Source organism: Staurois parvus, unplaced genomic scaffold (assembly GCF_062004578.1).
Source record: "Staurois parvus isolate SC_StPar_1 unplaced genomic scaffold, SC_StPar_1.0 ptg000225l, whole genome shotgun sequence".
Lineage (NCBI taxonomy): Eukaryota > Metazoa > Chordata > Amphibia > Anura > Ranidae > Staurois > Staurois parvus.
The window spans coordinates 2,758,605-2,781,196 of record NW_028318021.1 but is presented as its reverse complement, the minus strand read 5'-3'; the positions used below and the strand labels follow the sequence as shown (position 1 = coordinate 2,781,196).

The following is a 22,592-nucleotide window of genomic DNA, read 5'->3' as shown; positions in this document are numbered from 1 at the left end:
GCTTTGTTTTTTTTCACATGCTCTGACTGGACCAGTCCCAGATCTCTCACTGAAGTGTGGAAAAAATTGTCTTTCTTGTATTGCATCTGAATTACAGACATTTATATAGACTTTCATTGTTCGTTTATAACATTTAATTTCTGGGATAGGAATACATTTATGAGCACTGAGTGATCAAATGTGCACAATTTTGTTCATATATATATACAGTCATGGCCGAAATTGTTGGCACCCTTGATATTTCTCCAGGAAATCATGTATTTCTCACGAAACGTATTGCATTAACACATGTTTTGCTATACACATGTTTATTCCCTTTGTGTGTATTGGGACAAAACAAAAAAAGGGAGGAAAGAAAGCAAATTCGACATAATGTCACACAAACCTCCAAAAATGGGCTGGACAAAAGTATTGGCACCCTTTCACAACTGCGGATAAATAAGAATGTTACAAGCATGTGATGCTCCTGTAAACTCACCTGGGGCAAGTAACAGGTGTGGGCAATATAGAAATCACACCTGAAAGCAGATAAAAAGGAGAGACGTTCACTTAACCTTTGCATTGTGTGTCTGTCTGTGCCACACTAAGCATGGACAACAGAAAGAGGAGACGAGAACTGTCTGAGGACCTGAGAACCAAAATTGTGGCAAAATATCAACAATCTCAAGGTTACAAGTCCATCTCCAGAGAACTAGATTTGCCTTTGTCCACAGTGCGCAACATTATCAAGAAGTTTGCAACCCATGGCACTGTAGCTAATCTCCCTGGTCGTGGACGGATGAGGAAAATTGATGAAAGATTGCAACGCAGAATAGTCCGGATGGTGGATAAGCAGCCCCAAACATGTTCCAAAGACATTCAAGCTGTCCTGCAGGCTCAGGGAGCATCAGTGTCAGCGCGAACTATCCGTCGACATTTAAATGAAATGAAACGCTATGGCAGGAGACCCAGGAGGACCCCACTGCTGACACAGAGACATAAAAAAGCAAGACTACAGTTTGCCAAAATGTACTTGAGTAAGCCAAAAGCCTTCTGGGAAAACGTCTTGTGGACAGATGAGACCAAGATAGAGCTTTTCGGTAAAGCACATCATTCTACTGTTTACCGAAAACGGAATGAGGCCTACAAAGAACAAAACACAGTACCTACGGTAAAATATGGTGGAGGTTCAATGATGTTTTGGGGTTGTTTTGCTGCCTCTGGCACTGGGTGCCTTGACTGTGTGCAAGGCATCATGAAATCTGAGGATTACCAAAGGATTTTGGGTCGCACTGTAGGGCCCAGTGTCAGAAAGCTGGGTTTGCGTCCAAGATCCTGGGTCTTCCAGCAGGACAATGACCCCAAACATACGTCAAAAAGCACTCAGAAATGGATGGCAAAGAAGCGCTGGAGAGTTCTGAAGTGGCCAGCAATGAGCCCAGATCTAAATCCCATTGAACACCTGTGGAGAGATCTTAAAATTGCTGTTGGGAAAAGGTGTCCTTCCAATAAGAGAGACCTGGAGCTGTTTGCAAAGGAAGAGTGGTCCAAAATTCCGGGTGAGAGGTGTCAGAAGCTTATTGATGGTTATAGGAAGCGACTGATTTCAGTTATGTTTTCCAAAGGGTGTGCAACCAAATATTAAGTTAAGGGTGCCAATACTTTTGTCCAGCCCATTTTTGGGGTTTTGTGTGACATTATGTCATATTTGCTTTTCTGCCTCTGTTTTATATTTGTTCCAATACATACAAAGGGAATAAACATGTGTATAGCAAAACATGTGTTAATGCAATACCTTTTTTGTGTGAAATACTTGATTTTCAGGAAAAATATCAAGGGTGCCAACAATTTCGGTCATGACTGTATGTCTGGTTGTTTTTCTCTTTATTGTTTGATACTGAGATTTTTCTGTAATAGTTACCTGCTGCGATTCAAAATGTTGTGCTGCAACTGAGTTTACATCTTGGTCACTGAGGGACTTGCCCAGTTCTTGCATCACTTTGTTCATCTCTAATCCTTGGCTGTGATAACAATAAACAATCATTATATTAGTGCCATTGTACTTGAAGAATGGGATACTGTGGGTATAATTAAGTTTACAGACTTACAAAATTTAAAGGAGAAGTACAACCAAATCTTTTTTGGCTGTACTTTTCCTATGGATCACAAGAGTGCAGTTCGTTCTGCAATCCTGTGACCCATGGAAGCTTTGGTGCATGAACAGAACTATGATTAAAACTGGTATTGCTGAATCTTGGCTTCATTCTTCACATGACTGGGCCATTAATATTCCTGGTTATGTTATCTTTCGGAAAGTCTGGCTAAAAAGGAAAGGTGGTGGTGTCTGTCTCTATGTGAGAAGTGATCTCAGAGCGAGTGTGAAAAAGGACCTAGTTGATGGAGAATGTGATGAGGCTGAAGTATTATGGGTGGAACTGCACATGGGGGTGCGTACTACAAAGGTAATCATTGCAGTTTGTTATAAGCCTCCCAGTGTTAATGAGGAAGTGGAGACTCAACTCCTTGCACAGATCGAAAGAGCTGGGACAGTGATAATAATGGGGGATTTTAACTACCCAGAATTTGACTGGAGTAATGGTACTGCAGGAACAGTTAAAGGGCAACATTTTTTAAACCTACTACAGGACAATTTTATGGTATAGTTCATAGAGGCCCCAACTAGGAATGATGCTCTGCTGGACCTGGTAATCTCAAACCATGCAGACCTTATTACGAATGTCCATATAAAAGAACATCTGGGTAGCAGTGAGATTTCATTTATTGTTAGCTGTAAACAGCAAGCACAAACGGGAAAAATAAAAACGCTCAATTTTAACAGAGCTGTTTTTCCAAGACTGAGTGCTGCTCTCCAAGACTTAGACTGGGAGGGAATATTGGCATCAATGAACACAACACAGAAATGGGAGTTTTTCAGAAAGACTGTACGTGAACACACTGCAAAATATATTCCCATAGGCAACAAGTTTAAAAGGCTAAAACCAAACCTATGTGGCTTATGGCCAAAGTTAAAGACAATAAGAAAAGAGCTTTTATTAACTAGAAAAATGAAAAGGAACACTATCATTGTTTAAACATTACAAAGATTATAACAGAGTATGCAAAAAGGAAATAAAGGCCACAAAAATTGAAAACAAAGGACAGACTGCAAAGGATAGCAGGGCCAACCCCAAAAAATTCTTCAAATATATTAATAATATAGGTTCGGTCCGAGCATGTAGGCCCTTTACAAAATAATCGAGTGGGTGACTGGGGACAAAGAGAAGGCAAATTTATTAAATACCTTCTTCAGCTCTGTGTATACAAAGGAGCATGGGGGAGTTCTGGTCCATAATGGGCATGGTATTGACACAGCTCCAGATGATCCACATTGGCTCACAATTGATATGATCCAAAAATATTTAGACAGAATAAAGGTGAATAAAGCACCTGGACCGGATGGCATACACCCACGGGTTCTTAAAGAATTGCTTCTAATTTTTAGGGACTCTTTAATGACTGGCATAGTACCACTGGATTGGAGTAAGGCCAATGTGGTGCCTATATTTAAAAAGGGGTCAAAATCTTTACCAAGTAATTCTAGACCTGTTAGTTTAACTTCTATAGTTGGGAAGATACTGGAGAGTTTAATAAAATACCACATAGATGAGTTCTTGCTGGAAAAAAATATTTTAAGCAACAGACAGCATAGATTCATGAAAGGCAGAAGTTGTCAAACAAATCTGATTTCTTTTTATGAGGAGGTGAGCAAAACCTTGGACAGAGGGGTGCCGGTGGACGTGGTATACTTGGACTTTTTGCAAATCGTTTGACACAGTTCCCCACACACGGCTAATGTGTAGGGTAAAGTCTATGGGCCATATGTAAATGGATAGAAAACTGGCTAAAAGATCGTATTCAGAGAGTAGTGGTTAATGATTCATACTCTGAATGGTCTAGGGTTGTCAGTGGTGTACCCCAAGGTTCAGTGTTTAATATATTTACAAACAATATAGGGTCAGGGATTAAAAATCCCATTTCAGTCTTTGCAGATGACACCAAGCTGTGCAGTGGAATAACGTCCTTACAGGATGTCTCCAACTTACAAGCCGAACCTCAATGCACTGTTTAATTGGACAACTATGTGGCAAATGAGGTTTAATGTTGATAAATGTAAGGTTATGCACTTGGGGGTAAGAATATGCATACATCATACATACTAGGGGGGTACAACTGGGGGAATCAATGGTGGAGAAGGAGCTGGGAGTTCTGGTAGATCACAAGCTTAATAATGGCATGCAATGCCAAGCTGCAGTTTCTAAAGCGAGCAAAATCCTCTCTTGTAAAAAAAAAGTTATAGACCTCAGAGAGAGAGACATCATATTACCCCTGTACAAATCATTAGTAATACCTCATCTGGAATATGCAGTTCAGTTTTGGGCACCAATTTACAAAAAGAACATTGGGGAACTGGAGAAAGTGCAGAGAAGGGCAACCAAACTGATAAGAGGCATGGAGTAGCTCAGCTATGAGGAAAGATTAGAGGAACTGAATTTATTCTCTCTTGAGAAGAGGAGATTAAGGGGGGAGATGATCAACATGTATAAATACATCAGTGGTTCATATAGTGAACTCGGTGTAGAGTTATTCACCCTGAGGTCATCACAAAGTCTAAAGTCTAAAGAACAGAAAACTGGCCCTTTATTTAAAAGTTTGGAGACCCCTGTTATAAAATATACACAGTGAGAAAGTCTACAGTAGCAACTCGCAAGCTCTGTATAGTTTTATGATTTAGCAAAACATAACCTGATAGGAGTTTTAGGGTGCATTCACACCTGCAAAAGCACCCAAACTCCCATTAGATGCAACAACCCCACCGGGGATTCCTGCATTTTGCTGCAGGAGGCAACCGGCTCTTGCAGCTAATCTGCACCACTAGGATGTAATCGTTCATGCAGTCATCAGCCCTAGACCCAGACTGCCTGCGTCCGGGGCTGATCACTCGCACGTGATCACTGCATAAGCAATTACATGTGAGTGTCAGTGATTAGCTGCTGGAGACAGCAACCTCCCACTGCTTTCAATGGGGCTGCTTCCTGCAGATAACTATGGGAATCCCAGCTGGGGTTCTTGCATCTCATTGGAGTGTGACTGCATGCACCCTGAACCATTCATCTCTTTATCCAAATGTAGAAAAAAGTTTTTGCTTTTCATACACTTTAAATTCCAGGCAAATATAAAATAATTAAATAAACACAGCTCTGTAATCGTTGATACATCATTACATGTATTCTTTAAATGCAAACAGTGCAAGTACCTGAATTTGACATTGTTTTAGTTTCTTTCAGTCTCTGTACAGCAGAGCTAAAACTTGGAGAGGGAGAAGCAGCACAAGGAGGCAGTCAGTTGTGCTGTATGGTTAATGTGCTAAGATAGCAGAGTTATGATTACACAGGCAAGACTTACAGGTCTCCATGCCTGCCAGACAGGCTATCCTGTGTTGCAGAGATGTGTAAAACAACTCAACAATATGTATTTCATCTCTGTATTCTGCTTGTTGCAATTCAACTTAAAAGCCTATTTATTGCTTTTAAAAAGTACATATGAAGCAATGGTCAGTGCTCTAATTGCAGGACTTTTTCTCATGACATAATCAGGGGGAATCAGTTATATTTTATAATCATAATCAATAAAAAAAACCAACATATTACTGATTTTGGAATTTGATAATCAAATACGGCAACATTGGCTGAGGCCATAAACATAACATACCGTTCTCGTAGTTTCTTCAGCTCCACATCTCTTTCCCCCAGCAGTTCAGAAATGCTGACAAAGTAATTGTGCTCCAGGTTGAGCAGAGTCTCTGAAGCCGGGGAATGGATGAGATCATGATAAATATCTGCAAAGTCTTCATCCCAGTTAGGCTCCTCCGGACGGGAATGTTCCAGTGTTGTCTAAAGCAGGGGAGCGGAGAGAAATTTTTCAACTCATAAAAAAAAACTGAATAGACAAAGGTTTGTAAACACTGTACTATCAGACCTACCTATGACCAAAGAAATGTGGGCTCCCCTGCAAATGACTGACTTCAGCTGTATCTAGTGAAGGGAATTGATAATACTTCAGCATACAAAGAGATTTTAGAGAACTGGGAAATTTTGACCTTGTGGTAGCAGTGCAGGGAAGGTCCTTTTATGTTCTAGCATGACTATGCCCCTGGGCCCCATCATCTTCATGAAGGCTTGGTTTCATGAGTTTGGTGTGAAGAAACTGGAGTTATCTGCAGACGGCTTGACCTCAACCCTACTGAACACATTTGGGATGAATTGGAACACCAACTGAAAACCAGGTCTTTTCATTCAACATCAGTAACAGAGCTCATAAATGTTCTTTTGGCTGACTGGGAGCAAATTCCCACAGACACAGTCCAAAATCCCATAGAAAGCTCTCATGTATGAGTGGAGGCTGTTTTAGCTGCAAGGGTAGTAACTCTGTATTCATGGATTTGGAATGGGATGTTCACCAGTTTCATATACACTATATTGCCAAAAGTACTGGGATACCCCTCCAAATCATTGGATTCAGGTGTTCCAATCACCTCCATGGCCACAGGTGTATAAAATCAAGCACCTAGGCATGCAGTATGGGTCACTCTCAGGAGCTCAGTGAATTCAAGTGTGGTACTGTGATAGGTTGCCACCTGTGCAATAAGTCCATCCATGAAATTCCCTTGCTACTAAATATTCCACGGTCAACTGTTAGTGGGATTATAACAAAGTGGAAGCAACTGGGAACAACAGCAACTCAGCCACAAAGTGGTAGGCCATGTAAAATGACAGAGCGGGGTCAGCGCATGCTGAAGCGCACAGAAGTCACCAACTGTCTGCAGAGTCAATCGCTAAATACCTCAAAACGTCATGTGGCCTTCAGATTAGCACAACAACAGTGCGTAGAGAGTTTCATGGAATGGGTTTCCATGCTGCATCCAAGCCTTACATCACCAAGTGCAATACAAAGCGTTGGATGCAGTGGTGTAAAGCACGCTGCCACTGGACTCTAGAGCAGTGGAGACATGTTCCCTGGAGTGACGAATCACGATTCTCTGTCTGGCAATCCAATGGACGTGTCTGGTGTAAGAGCCGAAAGGATCGGTCTTGTGTGAGGAGGATCATCGGGTCAGGCGTGTATATCTTCGGTGGCCTCTCCCCTAGAATTAAACAAGCATTTGACCTGTACAGTGCTGGCACAGCCCCACTGCATGGACCAAAAAAACTATCCTGGATAACTGCTTTAAATTATACACAATCAATTTCACGCACCGCCTTCCCATTATCCTCAAAAACAAAACAAACAAAAATAAACTAAGACACCTATACCAAAATACAAAACACTAATTTCCATATTTTTAACAAAACAAGATAAAGAAGTTATCTAACAATCCAAAATGCAGGTGCCAGTCTAGAAGCATCCACCCATGGTTTCCATACCTTTTCAAATCTACCTGTACACCCCCTCCTTACGTAGGCAAGTTTTTCTCATATTAGCGTACTATTATCCACTCTAAACCAATCTGAGTAAGAGGGTGGCGGGGGGGCCATCCATTTCTGGGGAATCAACTTTATAGCCTGATAGAGACACTGAAGCACTGCTACCTGTGTTCAAGGGGGGCTACTTGGTGTTCCATATAACCCAACACACATAGTTTAGGTTCTGCCAGAAGTGTTTCTCCAAATATCGAGCTTATTGTACCTACCACATTCTCCCAATATCTATATAATTCAGCAAATATCCAAAACATATGGATGAAGCCTTCGGATGACTTTTAATTTGTTCTAGTAAGAACGTTAATTAAAGTGTTACTAAACCCAGGACGCTGCATTCACTATATCTGGGCTCCCTCAGTACAGAGAACATGGAAATGCAATTATTATAGTAAATACAAACTGCTAAATACCTTTTCTCATTAGCAGTTAGAGCATTCATTCTCCTGTAGAAGGATGCAGAACCCCTGACCTCTGTCTGGAGAGTGCTTATTGGCCCTGTGCTGATCAAATGGACTCCCAAGAAAAAAAACAAACAAACCGCTCTTGCAATACACACCAAACTGTGCATGCACAGCTTTCCCCAGAACCTCTGTTCTATCAGGAGATATTCAGTAGACACTGGAAAAAGGGGACGATCAGAGAAGACAAGATCAAACATCCTTTTTACACAATGCAGAGGATTAACCGCTTAGGTTCCACAGTGAGTGTAACAAGCATGCTTTACTGCATATACAGACTGATTTTACTGTTGTGGGTTTAGTAACACTTTAAAGGGTTGGAAATCGGCAACAACTACCCTTCAACTTCCTGCAATGTTTATTAATCACTTATGCTGATGTAGAGCTTTAAAGCCCAACTCTGGGAATTACAAAAAGAAAACTACCCTTGTAGTGGGGCCCCTCGTACTGTAAGAGTTAATTGCTTGTTAAAGTGTAACTTTATGTTCCCTAGCAACTTTATATCATTTTCCTCCTGCCCCCTCCCCTATCATTTTTTTCTTTTGGGGGGTGGGGGGGTGCTTTTTGGGGGACCTCTCTTCCCGCATTTCCTTAATTGCAGCCCAGGCCAGAATGATGTATACTGTGCCAGCAGCCTCCTGAGATACCCATGACACAAGTTCCAGAAGGCTGCAGGGTACTCTAAAGTGCATGTGCCGCATCAATGAGCCCACGGTCTACTTAGGGTTTTTGCACTCATACCGCCGCCCCCCTGATGATGTAGTACAGTGCATGTGGCTGCTGTCATCATGAGGCTGCATTGCAACAAAAAGGCACATCCGTAGGGAACACCCCTAGATTGCCAGCTTTGTGAGTAGGTTTTTGGGGAACAACTCGGCTACACAAGAAGGGAGAGGAAACAAAGGAAGGGGAGAGAGGCAGTTAAGTTCCTCTAAGTCTAGGGGATAAGGAATAAGATGCAATACTTGCCATATTCCTAACTCTGGTGCCCTTCTCTGTGCTGGGTTGTGGACGGTCCCTTGCTGCTTCCGTAGCTATTGGCCCTGCTTGTGCTCGACCACATTATTGTGCGACCTCCGGCAGGAGCACCTTACAGAAGAGGCTTTAGGGGACTGGTAGCACAAATGAATGACGCCAGTCACAGCGAGGAGCGAGTATTAGGTCTGATTTACACGCATTACCATTGAACTCTACATAACATGCATTTTGATGGAAGCACATCAAAGATGCAGCTAACATGTTTTTTTGCACCCAACATGCACTAAAACCGCACAGGTGTGAAGGGGCCTTACAACTTACTCCTTATGCCCTAAAGCAGGGGTGTCACACTGGCAGCCCTCCAGCTGTTGCGAAACTACAAGTCCCATCATGCCTCTGCCTTTGGGAGTCATGCTTGTAACTGTCACTCTTACAATGCCTCATGGGACTTGTAGTTTGGCAACAGCTGGAGGGCCTCCAGATTGACACACGTGCCCTAAAGTTAACAAACATTTATCCCTTGCAGTGCTAAGTCACTACAAGGGTCATTTTTTGAAATTTACGGAGTTGGGCTTAAATTACACCAGACCTTAATTGTTGTGAAATGAAATGTTAATAGTGGTCTTGTGTGGAACATTGGAGACTGATGTTCCAGCAGAGTTAGCCAGTCAACAGATCAGCCTGAACAATGATTCCCCCCTTTGTTGAGACACCCCGGTCACATGACCAGGCATTGGGTGCTAAGCACAGGTTCTGACATGAGGTATACCTTTCATATACACAATCAAGTTCAATCATTTAGGTTTTCTATTCACAATATACAGGTATAACTGTATTCTAAATCTATTTCGCCACCTAGTGGTCATAACTGGCACTTTGGTCTGACCTTTTTTTTTTTCCTGACTATACTGTGTAGGATATACTGGTCCGGGTCCTAAACACCTTTAACTCTGAAAACATTCTCTGATCAAAAATAGAATGCTTTAGTATAATGTGAAATCAGATACACTAGATTGAAAACAGTATGTAGACACCCCTCTAGATGAATGAGTTCAGGTGTTCCCAGTAAAGAGTACTGTAAATGCTACAGCTTACAAATACAGTATAGACAATTGTGCATTTCCAAACTGTATGGGGAAGGCCCTTTACTGTTCCAGCATAACTGTGTCCCTGTGCACAAAGAGAGCACCATAATGACATAATTTGATGAGTTTGGGGTGGAGAAACATAAGTGATCCTGACCTCAACCCTACTGAACACCTTGGAAACAAACAAGAGAACACCGCTCCAGGTAGGCCCACTCATAGAAAACACCCCACACACCTTCCAATTGGGTGCCAACCCAGCTCGCAGGCTACACTGGAAACAACAGAAAACACCCAGATGGCCACACATCTAAGAACAAACAGCCCGAATCGCGGCAAACTTATTATCCCCCTTTATGTCAATGACAGCCCATTGTATATGTCCATGTACATACAATAAAGTGGATCGTATTGGAGTGCGGCTGTCTGGATGTCGTCTTGTTTCCTGAACACCTTTGGGAATTGGAACCATGATTGTGAGCCAGGTTTGCTTGTCCAAAATGAGTACCTGACCTCACAAATGTTCTTTTGGCTAAATAAAGAAAAAATCCCATAGACACATTCCAAAATCTTGTAGAAAGCCTTCCCAGAAGACTGGAAGCTGTTATAGCCACAAAAGGAAGCCAATATAATGCTCATGGTTTGGGACAGGATGTCCAACAAGCTCAGATCATCTGGTGTCCACAAATGTTTGGCCATATAGTGTAGACCAGTGTTTCTCAACCTTTTTTCAGTCAATGCACCCTTTAAAATGATGGACAGTCCCAAGGCACCCTTTAAAATGATGGACAGTCCCGAGGCACCCTTTAAAATGATGGACAGTCCCGAGGCACCCTTTAAAATGATGGACAGTCCCGAGGCACCCTTTAAAATGATGGACAGTCCCGAGGCACCCTTTACAATTATAGACAGTCCCGAGGCAACCTTTACAATTATGGACAGTCCCGAGGCACCCTTTAAAATTATGGACAGTCCCGAGGCACCCTTTACAATTATGGACAGTCCAGAGGCACCCTTTACAATTATGGACAGTCCCGAGGCACCCTTTACAATTATGGACAAACTCGAGGCAACCTTTAAAATTATGGACAGTCTCGAAGCACCCTTTACAATTATAGACAGTCCCGAGGCACCCTTTACAATTATGGACAGTCCCGAGGCACCCTTTAAAATTATGGACAGTCTCGAGGCACCCTTTACAATTATGGACAGTCCCGAGGCATTCTTTAAAATATGGACAGTCCCGAGGCACCCTTCAAAATTATGGACAGTCCCGAGGCACCTTTCAAAATTATGGACAGTCCCGAGGCACCCTTTAAAATTATGGACAGTCTCGAGGCAACCTTTAAAATTATGGACAGTCTCGAGGCACCCTTCAAAATTATGGACAGTCTCGAGGCAACCTTTAAAATTATGGACAGTCTCGAGGCACCCTTCAAAATTATGGACAGTCCTGAGGCACCCTTTCAAATTATGGACAGTCCCGAGTCACCCTTTAAAATTATGGACAGTCCCGAGGCACCCCATTTTAAAATGTCAAAAACTTTTCTAATAGTTTTGTATAACGCAGCAACATCCACACAGGTAGGACACCCAACAGAGGTGATTTATTCTTTCACAGCAAATACACTTTTGCACACTGGTACTGACTAGTATTCCAATGTTTCTCTTCCCCCTCAGTTTTTCTCCATCACTGAGCCAATCTGACCCCAGCACTGACAGAGAGAGGCAGGGGATGATCAAACTAGGATGCTGGGCAGGCGGCTGTCAACCTTCTTATCAACTGATGATGTTATTGGCTGTCAGGATGCCTGCGGCTAGAAGGTCGTAATAGTGCCTGTATGCCCGTAATGAAAACCTGTGGCTTTGCATAACTAAAAGGCAGGCCTTTTCCACCCACTGACTTTTGTACAAGTTTCGGGCAATTTTTTGACATTTTGACAAGGCACCCCTGAAGAAATCTCAAGGCACCCTGGTTGAGAAATGCTGGTGTAGACTAAACCAAAGTGCATTTATCCATCTCATTTTCCATATAAGAATTTTCTTTCAAGCTACAACATAGCACCAGTACTCTTTGATTATGTCAATGGCACCTTTATCTTCTCAGGAGTGTCCTGAAATGGTTTACTGTGTTGTGTCTAGGAAACCGACACACAGTACAAAAAAAACAAAAAAAGGCCCCAGCTGTGAAAGCTAAGAAAGACCGGCAACTATTCTCGCCTTTGCGCTATATACAGCCCCTGTTCTCGCTCACCTCTGTATAAGATTTCATCCAGGCGTTGGCCAATGTCCCAGCATCCACCTCACCTGACCTCACTGCCTCCAGGGCCTGCTCTGATTCTCGGTCAAAGTCTTTAATGGTTTCCTCTTCCACAAAGTGACAGAGAGATTTTTTTAGATCTGTCATTAGAGAAAGAAAAGCACTTCAGTTTCTCCGAGGTGTTAATTTGAGAAAGATTCTTTATCCAGGAGTGGAAGGCCGCAGATGCGCGGGTTATGAAAACCTTATGAAGTAAACATGAGCACATTTTTAGTTCAGTCAATTGGGCATTCTTCCTGCTCAGCTACAAAAAAAAAAAACTAAAAATAACTTACCTAAAGCTGTAGGCCTCATTCACACAGCAGTAAAGAAAAAGAAAACGCATTTACAGGCATTTGTTATCTATGGATCTGAATGCAGCTGCATTGTTTTCAATAGAGACATTCACACAGCAGTAAAGAAAAAGAAAACGCATTTACAGGCATTTGTTATCTATGGATCTGAATGCAGCTGCATTGTTTTCAATAGAGACATTCACACAGGTGTGTAAACATGCACTGCATTGCACTGTAACACACAATCCAATAATCTGCATCTAATGCCCGTACACACTATAAGAAAATCGTACGAAACGTTTTGTACGAGGAACGATCGTCCGATAATCGGATCGTCAGTACACAGCTTTCGAGAGCTGATCACGACAATTCGTATGACAATATCCGAAGGGACAAGCGCAAAAATTTTTCTTGTTCAGATTGCACGATTTTCGTTTAATCAGTACAGTAGTCATCTGAAAATACAATACAAATACAACGCAATACATGACATCACTTTCGAATATCTTTTCTTTCATAGGAGAATTTTTGTATCTTTAGTAACCTTTTCCCTTTCGATGTGAGACTAGCAGGAGAAAAAAAAACGGCCGATCGTTTGTCTGATATTCTCATCGTGTGTACGGGGCATTAGGCGTGCGTATACATGTACACAGTTAGGAAAAAGAACAAGACAATTTTTACACATTAAAAAAACAGATGAATTTAGGCAGGAGCTTTTCTTCAATGCCTAATGATCTGTAACATTTTTACGGCTCTGTTACGCCCATGGGAAGGTAGCCTTAGGCTGGCCACAGACACATCAGAATTTGAGTGGTTCAGCAGCAACCAGACGACTTTCTATCCATCAATGGGCAGGATGGTTGTACACAAGTTGATCAATTGACTTCAGTACAACCAGCCTGTTGGGTTTTTTTTCGTACCATCACTGCCAACAGCTATAGCCGCCAGCAGTGATCACTGTATTCTGACAGCAAGGAAACCTCCTGATGTCATAATACAATATCGCAGAGGGTGAGATTCCCCCCATCAATACTGACTGTGTTGGGGGAATCAAGCAATTTTCATTCCTTTAGGCCGTGGCTAAAGGAAAAAAAAATGCATAATCTATGACCAGCCTTAACTTCCCTGGCGGTCTAACTAATCAATATTTTTGAATGTCAAAGCGGTACATTGTTTTGCATGGAAAATTTGTTGTTTTATATTGTAGGCCTGTAATTCTTAGGAATAACTCACTGAAATCTGTCCAAACAAGAGTCTAGTAAACATCCCAGGTATGATAAAGTTTGAAACACGAAATCATAAATTATAATATAATAAATAATCATAAAAAACAATAATAATAATACATTTAATTCAATAATGTAATCAAACCAAAAACACTGAAATTTGAAATAGAGTGCCAAGTTCGCACATCACTGAGCAAAGTCGCAAAATCGTTTTCAGCGTCTGATGATAAATTTCCCCATGAATCATTATCACTCAATTCTGCAAGTGATTCTAATTTACTATCGCTGTTCTCTAGCTGGTCTAAAACCGATTTTGACCTAAAGTGACACTTTTTGGATGCCATGGATGTTCTCAAGTTTCCAGGCAGAAAGAACAGTAAAAATGCAGGCAGGGCACAGGACAAAGCACTCGGGACAAAATGTAGGTAAAATGGTTTGATACAGTAATGTAAACCTAACAGATTACAATGTATTGTGTGTATGTCATATTTTTACTTTTTTGAATCTCCAGCCGGTTCCGCCCCCCCTGCATCCCGACGCTCGCAGGGAATGGAACCCGGAGTACACAGAGGAAGGACATCGTGGGATCGCAGGACAAGGTAAGGATTGAAGGATCGCAGGACAAGCACTGCAGTGTAATCTCAAGTGCGGCTCGGAGTTACCCCTTTTGGTAATGTAAATTAACCCCAGGCCACAATCGGGATTACCGCTAGGAAGCTTAAAGTGATATTAATGTCTTGGTTTTTACAGACAAAAAAAACAAAAACAAACATGTTATACTCCCCTGCACGGTCAGTGGTTTTGCACAGAGCAGCCTCGATCCTCTTCTTTTCTGGTCTCCCGCTGGCATTCCTGGCCTCTCCCTCCTGCTGAGTGCCCCCAGAGCAGGCAGCTTGCTCTGGGGGCACCCAAGCAAGTACGCTCCCGAGCCATGGCTGTGTGTGTCCATACACTCACAGAGCCGTGGCTCGGCACTGCCCCCTATCTCTCCTGAATGGCTCACTGGCTGTAATTGACAGCAGCGGGAGCCAATGGCTTGCGCTGCTGCAATTCCCAATCAGGAGTGACAGTCGCTGGAAAACTGAGGCTCTTGTGGACATTTCTGGATCGAGAAGAGGCTCAGGTAAGTATTAGGTGGGCTGGGGGGGCTGCTACACACAGACGGTTTTATACAGTCATGCATGCAGGATGCATGAAAGCAAGAAACCTTGAGCCTTTAGAACCACATTAAAGTACATCAAAAACCATTTATTTTAGTTTTAGAGAAAGGAAGGATAGAAACCCTTGTTACATTGTTTTTTTTTTGCTATCTGTGTCTTAGTGGAGAGATTTCCATTCATTTCCTGTTCCAGAAATACAATGGGAAGTGAGAGAGCATTTCTCCAAAATGAAGGGAAACCTTGAATATCACTAAATGTGGGGTGATTCTTGCACAAGGATATGTCCATTTCCTCCCACATTTCTCGACTGGTAAGCTGCAATATATTACATTTGTGTTTTAGATATACAGTATGTTAAGGCTGCTTTCACACCGACCTGTTTTTCTTCAGTTTTTGCACTAAAAAAGTGGAAGAAAAATGCATGACCATAAAATCCTATGAAACTCTTCACTCCGCTGTTTTTAAAAGTCCTACTAGCTGCATTTTTGGTGCAGTAAAAAGAAAAAGAAGAAAAAAACAAAAAAAAAACCAAAGACAAAAAAACAAAAACACACCTCCCCATTGAAATGAATGGAAAACGCATTAAAAACGCACCTGTGGTTGCATTTTCTGAGTCACATGTTCTTTTTTTCAAGGTGCAAAATGCACTGGAAACGCAGCAAAAGTGTAAAAATGCGGCAAAAATACATATGCGTTTTTACTGTGTTTTTGCACTGCAGCAGTGTGAAAGTAGCGTAAAGCTGAACTGCAGCTCTCTCTTCAGTCTTGCACAGTGGCACAGGCTTACTCTGATTTCACTGCAGTCAGATAGAGCCTGCCCTATATCCTGCTTGGAGAATCTCCAGCATCATTTAGTTCTTTCCTCCCCAGCCTTTCATTCACTGGATTTCTGTTCTTTCAATCATAGAGGCTCAGCATCCCATGTGTGTGTTAACTAGGGCTGTGTGCATGCAAATGTATCCTGCCTAGAAATGCACCCATTCAAACTAACATCAAGGCATTTTGATATCTGCAATACTCCTCCCAAGTGCCAGGGGGTAAGGACTCAAAAAGAGTACTGGGGCAGAGTGCTGTGATGTTTTCAGGAGCCTGCATGCCCCTCCCACCAGCCCTGATCTGCCTGCATTGAATAGAGAAGAACAGGCATCCAGTGATGACATCACTCAGTTTAAAATAAGGTATGTCAAAAAAACTGGAAGGTGTTATTTCAAATTTTAACTAGCATGTTGATGAGAGGGGGGGGGCAGGCAAAATTAAAAAAAATATGCAGTACGGCACCCATGGGATAATTTCACCTCCTCCCACCCTTCTCCAAATGTACAGTTCTGATGGCCTCCCCACTGTTGCTATGTGACATTATGTTTGTAACCATGTAGATTTCACCATCGATGTGCTCCCTCTTTCTCCTGTGTTCCTTTTTCAATTTACTGTTTGTATGTATATATATATATATATATATATATATATATATATGAAAACCAATAAACATTGTTAATATAAAAAAAAAAATTAAAAAATATGAGCACATTCCACTTTGTATCTTTGAGCTATGGCTAACAAAGAAAAAAAATACACACATACACAAAGATGGGGAAGTGTTCACACCTGTCTCTCCAGTAGCACCCCCCTGCACCAGAGACAGCTCAACTCCTGATCTCTGCACGACAGATTGCAAAATCCGCCCCCTGTCTGTACCTGACCAATGAAAGTGAAGAACAATCTTGCACAGACTGGCATTAGTAGGAGCGCTCACCACCCTGACAGTGACTCCATACCTTGCTCAATAAAACAGGGCAAATCGTGCAGCAGCATTAATCGTCCATGTAAGTGATCCAGATTCTCCTGGACCGGGAACTGCAGGGGCACGGTAAGGATGAAGCTCTGAGACCCAGCTTGAAATTTATAGATAAAGTCCCTCTCTGTGTAACTGGCTTTTCCTTTTCCAGGCTTCATCCTGCCTTCATAATCTAGAAAACAAAATAACAAACAAAGCTCTAAAACGGATATACAAGACACACAAGCACAATAAAGGAGCTAACTAGTACTCAGATTTAATTGTGTCAACTTTTTCTTTTCAGTTTTGGAAAGACTAGTGATGGATCAGAGCCCGTCAGGTTTTATCGCTGTCTGTGTCCCAGCTTTGGAGAATCATCCTCTCTTTCTGTTCTACTGACCATTGTGATAAGTGACAAAGTGATGTGCAATCCAAAATGTTACAGGTGTCACTGGACCCCCAACCACCCACTTCCCCAGCCCACCATTTACTTATCACTTATGCAGGCCATAGACGGTTTGTTTATCGGCCGATTTTTCGTCCGAAAGAATAATCGGCCAATTTTCGCACCGTTAGTGGGGCAATGTCATCGGACGATTTTCACAGTTCCTCCTCATTTCTTTTATCGGTCATGCTGGAAAATTTGCGAAAAACGGTCGATTTTTGCAATCATTGGTGGCAACAGAATGACCGATGTTTCGTTTTTCGGCCGATGAACGAACAGTATATGGCCTGCATTAGAGTGCACGTTGGTGCTCCTTCTTCTGTGGCTGCGACTGCAAGAAACTTGGTACTTCTAAGGGGTGGAAGCATGTAACCACCACCCAGGTCTAGCAGAGGACCAAATGTCATTGTTCCTTCTGACACCAGCAGACATCAGGAGGAAGAAAAAAAACAAGGGTGCACTTAGAAGCACAAGCTGGTGGAGAGAGCTTTAAAGGACAGGCTCACTTTATGATTAAAACTCCCCATCCCCCTAACCCACTGTAAGCTGAAACCCACCTAGCCGGCCTCTTTCTTAGGGTGGTGGCATCCAACAAACAGAGCTCACAGCCTCAGGACAGAAATGTGCTCTGATTGTCTGGTCAGCAGTCCACCATAGACTTGACCGGTGCATTGCTCCAACAGTATGGGTGCAGCACATTCATGTTTACAGGATGTTACTGTGCAGGCAACATCAGAAAAGATTTCTATACTGAGGCTGTAAACAACATGGGAGTCCAATGGCATCAAGGGGAGTTAAGTAAACACCTAGTGAAGGATTGGGGGGGGGGACAATGATCTAATAGATTTTTACTTGAACCACTTCAAAGCCAGGGAATTTTACCCCCTTCCTTCCCAAGCCAATTTTCAGCTTGATTGATCTGCTGTGATTGGTCACAGCGATCACATGGTACCAGCAGTAGTTGGCCCGTACAGCGATCTGTCATCAGCTGTGTCCGGTGGACACAGACGGTGACAGATTGCTCTCACAGTGTGTCATATGACATCCTCCCACAATGGTGAAAGTCCCGCCCGGCTGTCATTTTGCTATAGGCCAGACGGGAAGATATGGTTAAAGTGGAGCTCCAGTCTCATGTGAGAGAAAAAAAAGTCAGCAGCTACAAAAACTGTAGTTGATGACTTATAAAAAAAACAGGCATTCACCTGTCCCTCGATCCAGCGTTGTCCTCACCCCAGCCGGGTTCACCGACCCTCTGCTGTCCCTAGCATCGTAACTGTAAGCCCCCGGCTGTGACAGCTTGCGTCCTCACAGCCGGTTGTCCACTGTGCATGCACGAGCAGTGCTGCGCATTGTGAATGGTCCTGCAATCTTCTGGAACCTGCAACGTGTTCCAGAAGGCTGCGGGGCGTTGGGGGGGAAGAACTTCCGCTTCTGATCGCCTAGGAGGTCAGAGAGGAAGTGGGAGTGGTTACCTGTCAAAATCGGGTACCCGCTCCCCAAAGGTGACAAGTCCTTAAAGTGGAATGTCCCCCATTGGGTGGAGCTTCGCTTTAAAGAGTAACTCCACTTTTGTTAGAAGAAAAGATCCCTTCTGGGTGATCTATGTAAATTGGAAGGATTGTAACAAATGTTGCTGCAGATTCCTACCTGTTTCTACTCTGAAGATTATGTTGATGTTCAGAGTGAATCTGAATGGGAATGACTTTTTAATTATTAATCACTTGCAGAGGTATAATGAAGAAAGTTGCACTGTCTGTGACTCTGCAGAATCTCACCAAAACTGAAATTTTTGTTGCAGAGGGGGTCTCAAACCTGACAGCTGTCCCAGGAGGAAGCATGCTGTGTGTGCTCAGGGATTTCTGTGCATATACTGGGAACTAGTGTCCTTTTTGTGCTTTCCAAAAAAACACACACATGCACAGATGTGCCTCCAGTTTCTGCCAGCTCCCAAATGGTTGGGACAAACCGGTGGCTCATCTGCGCACACGCTGCACCTTGGAAGATGGCGACGCAGAAGAAGGATGGGGAGAGAGGACTGATACTCCGATCCTGCTCCGCTATAACTGAGGGCTGGGGTCTGTGAGTGGGCAACTCCCACATAATTAGGGGATGCTCAGAAAATGGACATGATCTGGGCAAGACCATCCAGACAGTGAGTGGGTGGGTGTGCATGTATGTGCATCCGTATACTGTACATAAGCATTGCGCATCATGGGCCATGCAGCCTTGTCATTGGGCATGGGGGACGTATTGTGTGCTCACTCCCTGAATGAAAAGGCCTGTTCGCACTTAGAACGCATGGCAACATATGCACCACAGTGCGTTTCTTATACCACAGTAATCATTTTGCATAGCACACAACTCATCACTGTACACATATGTGGACGATCTGTGCATTGCGTTAGAATAGGTGTGGCTGCATGCACACCAGTGCGCCCTAATGTCTGCAACAGAACCACTCGTATCAGTGCGACTACGACTTTGCGGTGCTGCACTGATTTGAAAAAAAAGGTTCCTGCACTTTTTTTGTGATTTCAGGTGCAACTTGCATAGACATCTCAGTATGAAGTTGCAGATGTCAGCCAAGTTGCACTGACTTGCGGCTTAGAAATCGTACAACTTCAAGAAAAGTCTCATGATTTCAAAGTGGGATTGAGTGTAACCCGAACGAGGAAAATTCAACATTTACACAAGGCCTACTGGTGAAATATTTACAAAGTCAGCTATGTCATTATTAGTAGTATAACACCCCGGTCACACCGATCCTGACTTTGAAATTGTTCGACTTACACCCCGGGGGGGTTACAGTGAAGTCGCACGATTTCAAAGTCGGGCTTGATGTGACCGGGGGGTTACAGTGAAGTCGCACGATTTCAAAGTCGGGCTTGATGTGACCGGGTGGGTTACAGTGAAGTCGCACGATTTCAAAGTCGGGCTTGATGTGACCGGGTGGGTTACAGTGAAGTCGCACGATTTCAAAGTCGGGCTTGATGTGACCGGGTGGGTTACAGTGAAGTCGCACGATTTCAAAGTCGGGTTTGATGTGACCGGGTGGGTTACAGTGAAGTCGCACGATTTCAAAGTCAGGCTTGATGTGACCGGGGGGTTACAGTGAAGCCGCATGATTTCAAAGTTGGGCTTGATGTGACCGGGTGGGTTACAGTGAAGTCGCACGATTTCAAAGTCGGATGACATGCCAATTTGAGGTACGATTTGGAAGACATCTGACACAGATGTCTATGCAAATCACACCAAAAGTAATGCATGTACTCCTTTAGAAATCAGTGTGGCTCCGACCAAGTTGGATCCGCACCGATATAACCGCTGTAATTGCTGACAATAAGATGTGACTTGGCATGCAATTTGCAAGTCGCATGGTATGCAAATCGCATGCCAATTCGCATCCAGTGTGACTGGGGACTTATTGCTACTTGTAAAAGATTTTCAACGATTTTTTGCAATTTGCAGTGCAACTTCCATTATATTCTATGTATGTGAAATCACAACAAAACTACAGAAAAACTCCCTGGTCACACTGGGTGTGACTTGGCATGTGGATTACATGTCATACAACTTGCAAACTGCATGGCAAGTTGCACCCTATTTTCTGCAACTACAGCAGTCATATCAGTGTGGTTCCAACTTGATCGGAGGGCGCAGCGATTTCTAAAGAAGTGCATGTACTACTTTACACCAAGTCGGAACCGCACCGATATGACTGCTATAGTCGCGGACAATAGGGTGCGACTTGCCATGCGATTGTGTGACCGGGGACTTATTGTTTTTACAGGTGTTTAATACTACTATGGAGCCCCTAACCCATCCTAGGCTGGGGGGGAGTCAGAGCACTGATCACATGACCTGCCCCAGCTGATCAGCACTTCCAGCTGGTGACAGCGCGCCCTCTACTGTCCGCCCGGTCACTGCAGGCTTTACCTGCTGCAGACACGTCTCTGCTCCTCCAGGTTTCTGGAATATCTCTCGCACCGAGCGCTACTTTAACTTCCCACCATTCTCATCCCGACCACAAGCGACAGGAGCCATCTTCACCGACATCCCATAATCCTTTGCGCACTACGGAGAGTCTCTGCGACCAAGCCATCGCGCTGCATTGGTTTCTCATCAGCGGCAAGGTTAGCTCTCGCGCGCCATCTAGTGTCTGATTTGCATACTGTCACCTGCCTCTGTGGTGCCAGACTAGCATTTGGGACAATTCCAGAGTCTGACTTCTGTAGGAAGGAAAATGTTCTATAATTCAATTACGATTACGTTTATTTGTTTATTTCAGGTACTTCTATAACGCCATCAATTTATGCAGCGCTTTATATTCATATATTGTACATTCACATCAGTCTCTAACCCTCAAGGAGCGTACAATCTAAGGTCCCTAACTCACATTCATACATACACATACTAGGGACAATTTAGACAGGAGACAATTAACCTACCAGCATATATTTTGGACTGTGGGAGGAAACCAGAGCACCAGAAGAAACCCACACAGGCACAAGGAGAACATGCAAACTCCAGGCATGGAGTGCAGTGGTTGTGATTCAAACCAGCGACCCTAGTACTGCCAGGCAGAAGTGCGAACCATGTTTACCTATATAGTGCTACCCTCTTGAGGGCCGCTGGATTTTTTTGGGTCCGCCTAAGCTCTACACAGCCAGGCAACACGCATTTTCCTCACAGAGTCAGTAAAACAGTCCTTGAGCTTGGTTTTGTTGTTTTTATTAAAGTGTTAACAACTTGTATGGGGTCTAGGGGTATATGGAATGCCCAAGGAACAGTAAAACTTCTCAGCAAACACTGTACACTGTACAAAACTGTGGACTGAAAAGTAGTAACTGTCTCTTTAAGGAGCACCGGTGTCCCCTTTGGTGCACCTCCTCAGACCCCGGATGAATCCTTCCTCTTTCACCCGGCTGGCCTGAGGGTATCCCTGGTCAAGGGATTCCAAGATCTGCAGTTAAGTAAGATGAGGACTAGTTGGATCTTGTACCTGACCACCCTCTCCTTTTATCTGGTCCAGGGGGTGTAGAAGTATTCACTCTGTCCTGTCCTGTAGCTTGGTGGGTTGTAGCTGCTTTCAGGCCTTATGCTGGGCTAGCTCCTTCCCTGCTGACAGGATGCCTTCCCTAGGAGCTGTGGTACAGTTGAGAGCCTTCCATCCAGCACCAGTCTGTAGGTAGACTCCCCTCCCTCGGGCCCCCTCCCAGGCTCCATACTCAAGCACCTTACTTCAGTCCATCTTCCACCTGACTCCAACACAACCCCTTCTGCATAGACTCTCTCAATTTTAATGGTTGCTCTTGGCCACCATGCCCAGCCTCCTGCCTGAGGATTGGCCAAGT

The 22,592-nt window shown here is 43.5% G+C and overlaps 1 protein-coding gene across 2 annotated transcripts in view; it reads right to left on the bottom strand.

Annotated features, from left to right (window-relative positions):
- FERRY3 (FERRY endosomal RAB5 effector complex subunit 3) overlaps positions 1-21,315 on the bottom strand; it is a 69,386-nt gene extending 48,071 nt beyond the window's left edge. For both annotated transcript variants that reach the window (XM_089679479.1, XM_089679478.1), the window contains exons 1-5: positions 21,175-21,315; positions 16,795-16,986; positions 12,293-12,438; positions 5,749-5,930; positions 1,901-2,000 (exon numbers count right to left, since the gene is read on the bottom strand). In XM_089679479.1, the coding sequence (XP_089535605.1) occupies positions 1,901-2,000; positions 5,749-5,930; positions 12,293-12,438; positions 16,795-16,972 (606 nt within the window). In that variant the 5' untranslated portion in view covers positions 16,973-16,986; positions 21,175-21,315. The remainder of the gene's footprint in view (positions 1-1,900; positions 2,001-5,748; positions 5,931-12,292; positions 12,439-16,794; positions 16,987-21,174) is intronic.
- Between the last annotated feature and the right edge of the window lie 1,277 nt (positions 21,316-22,592).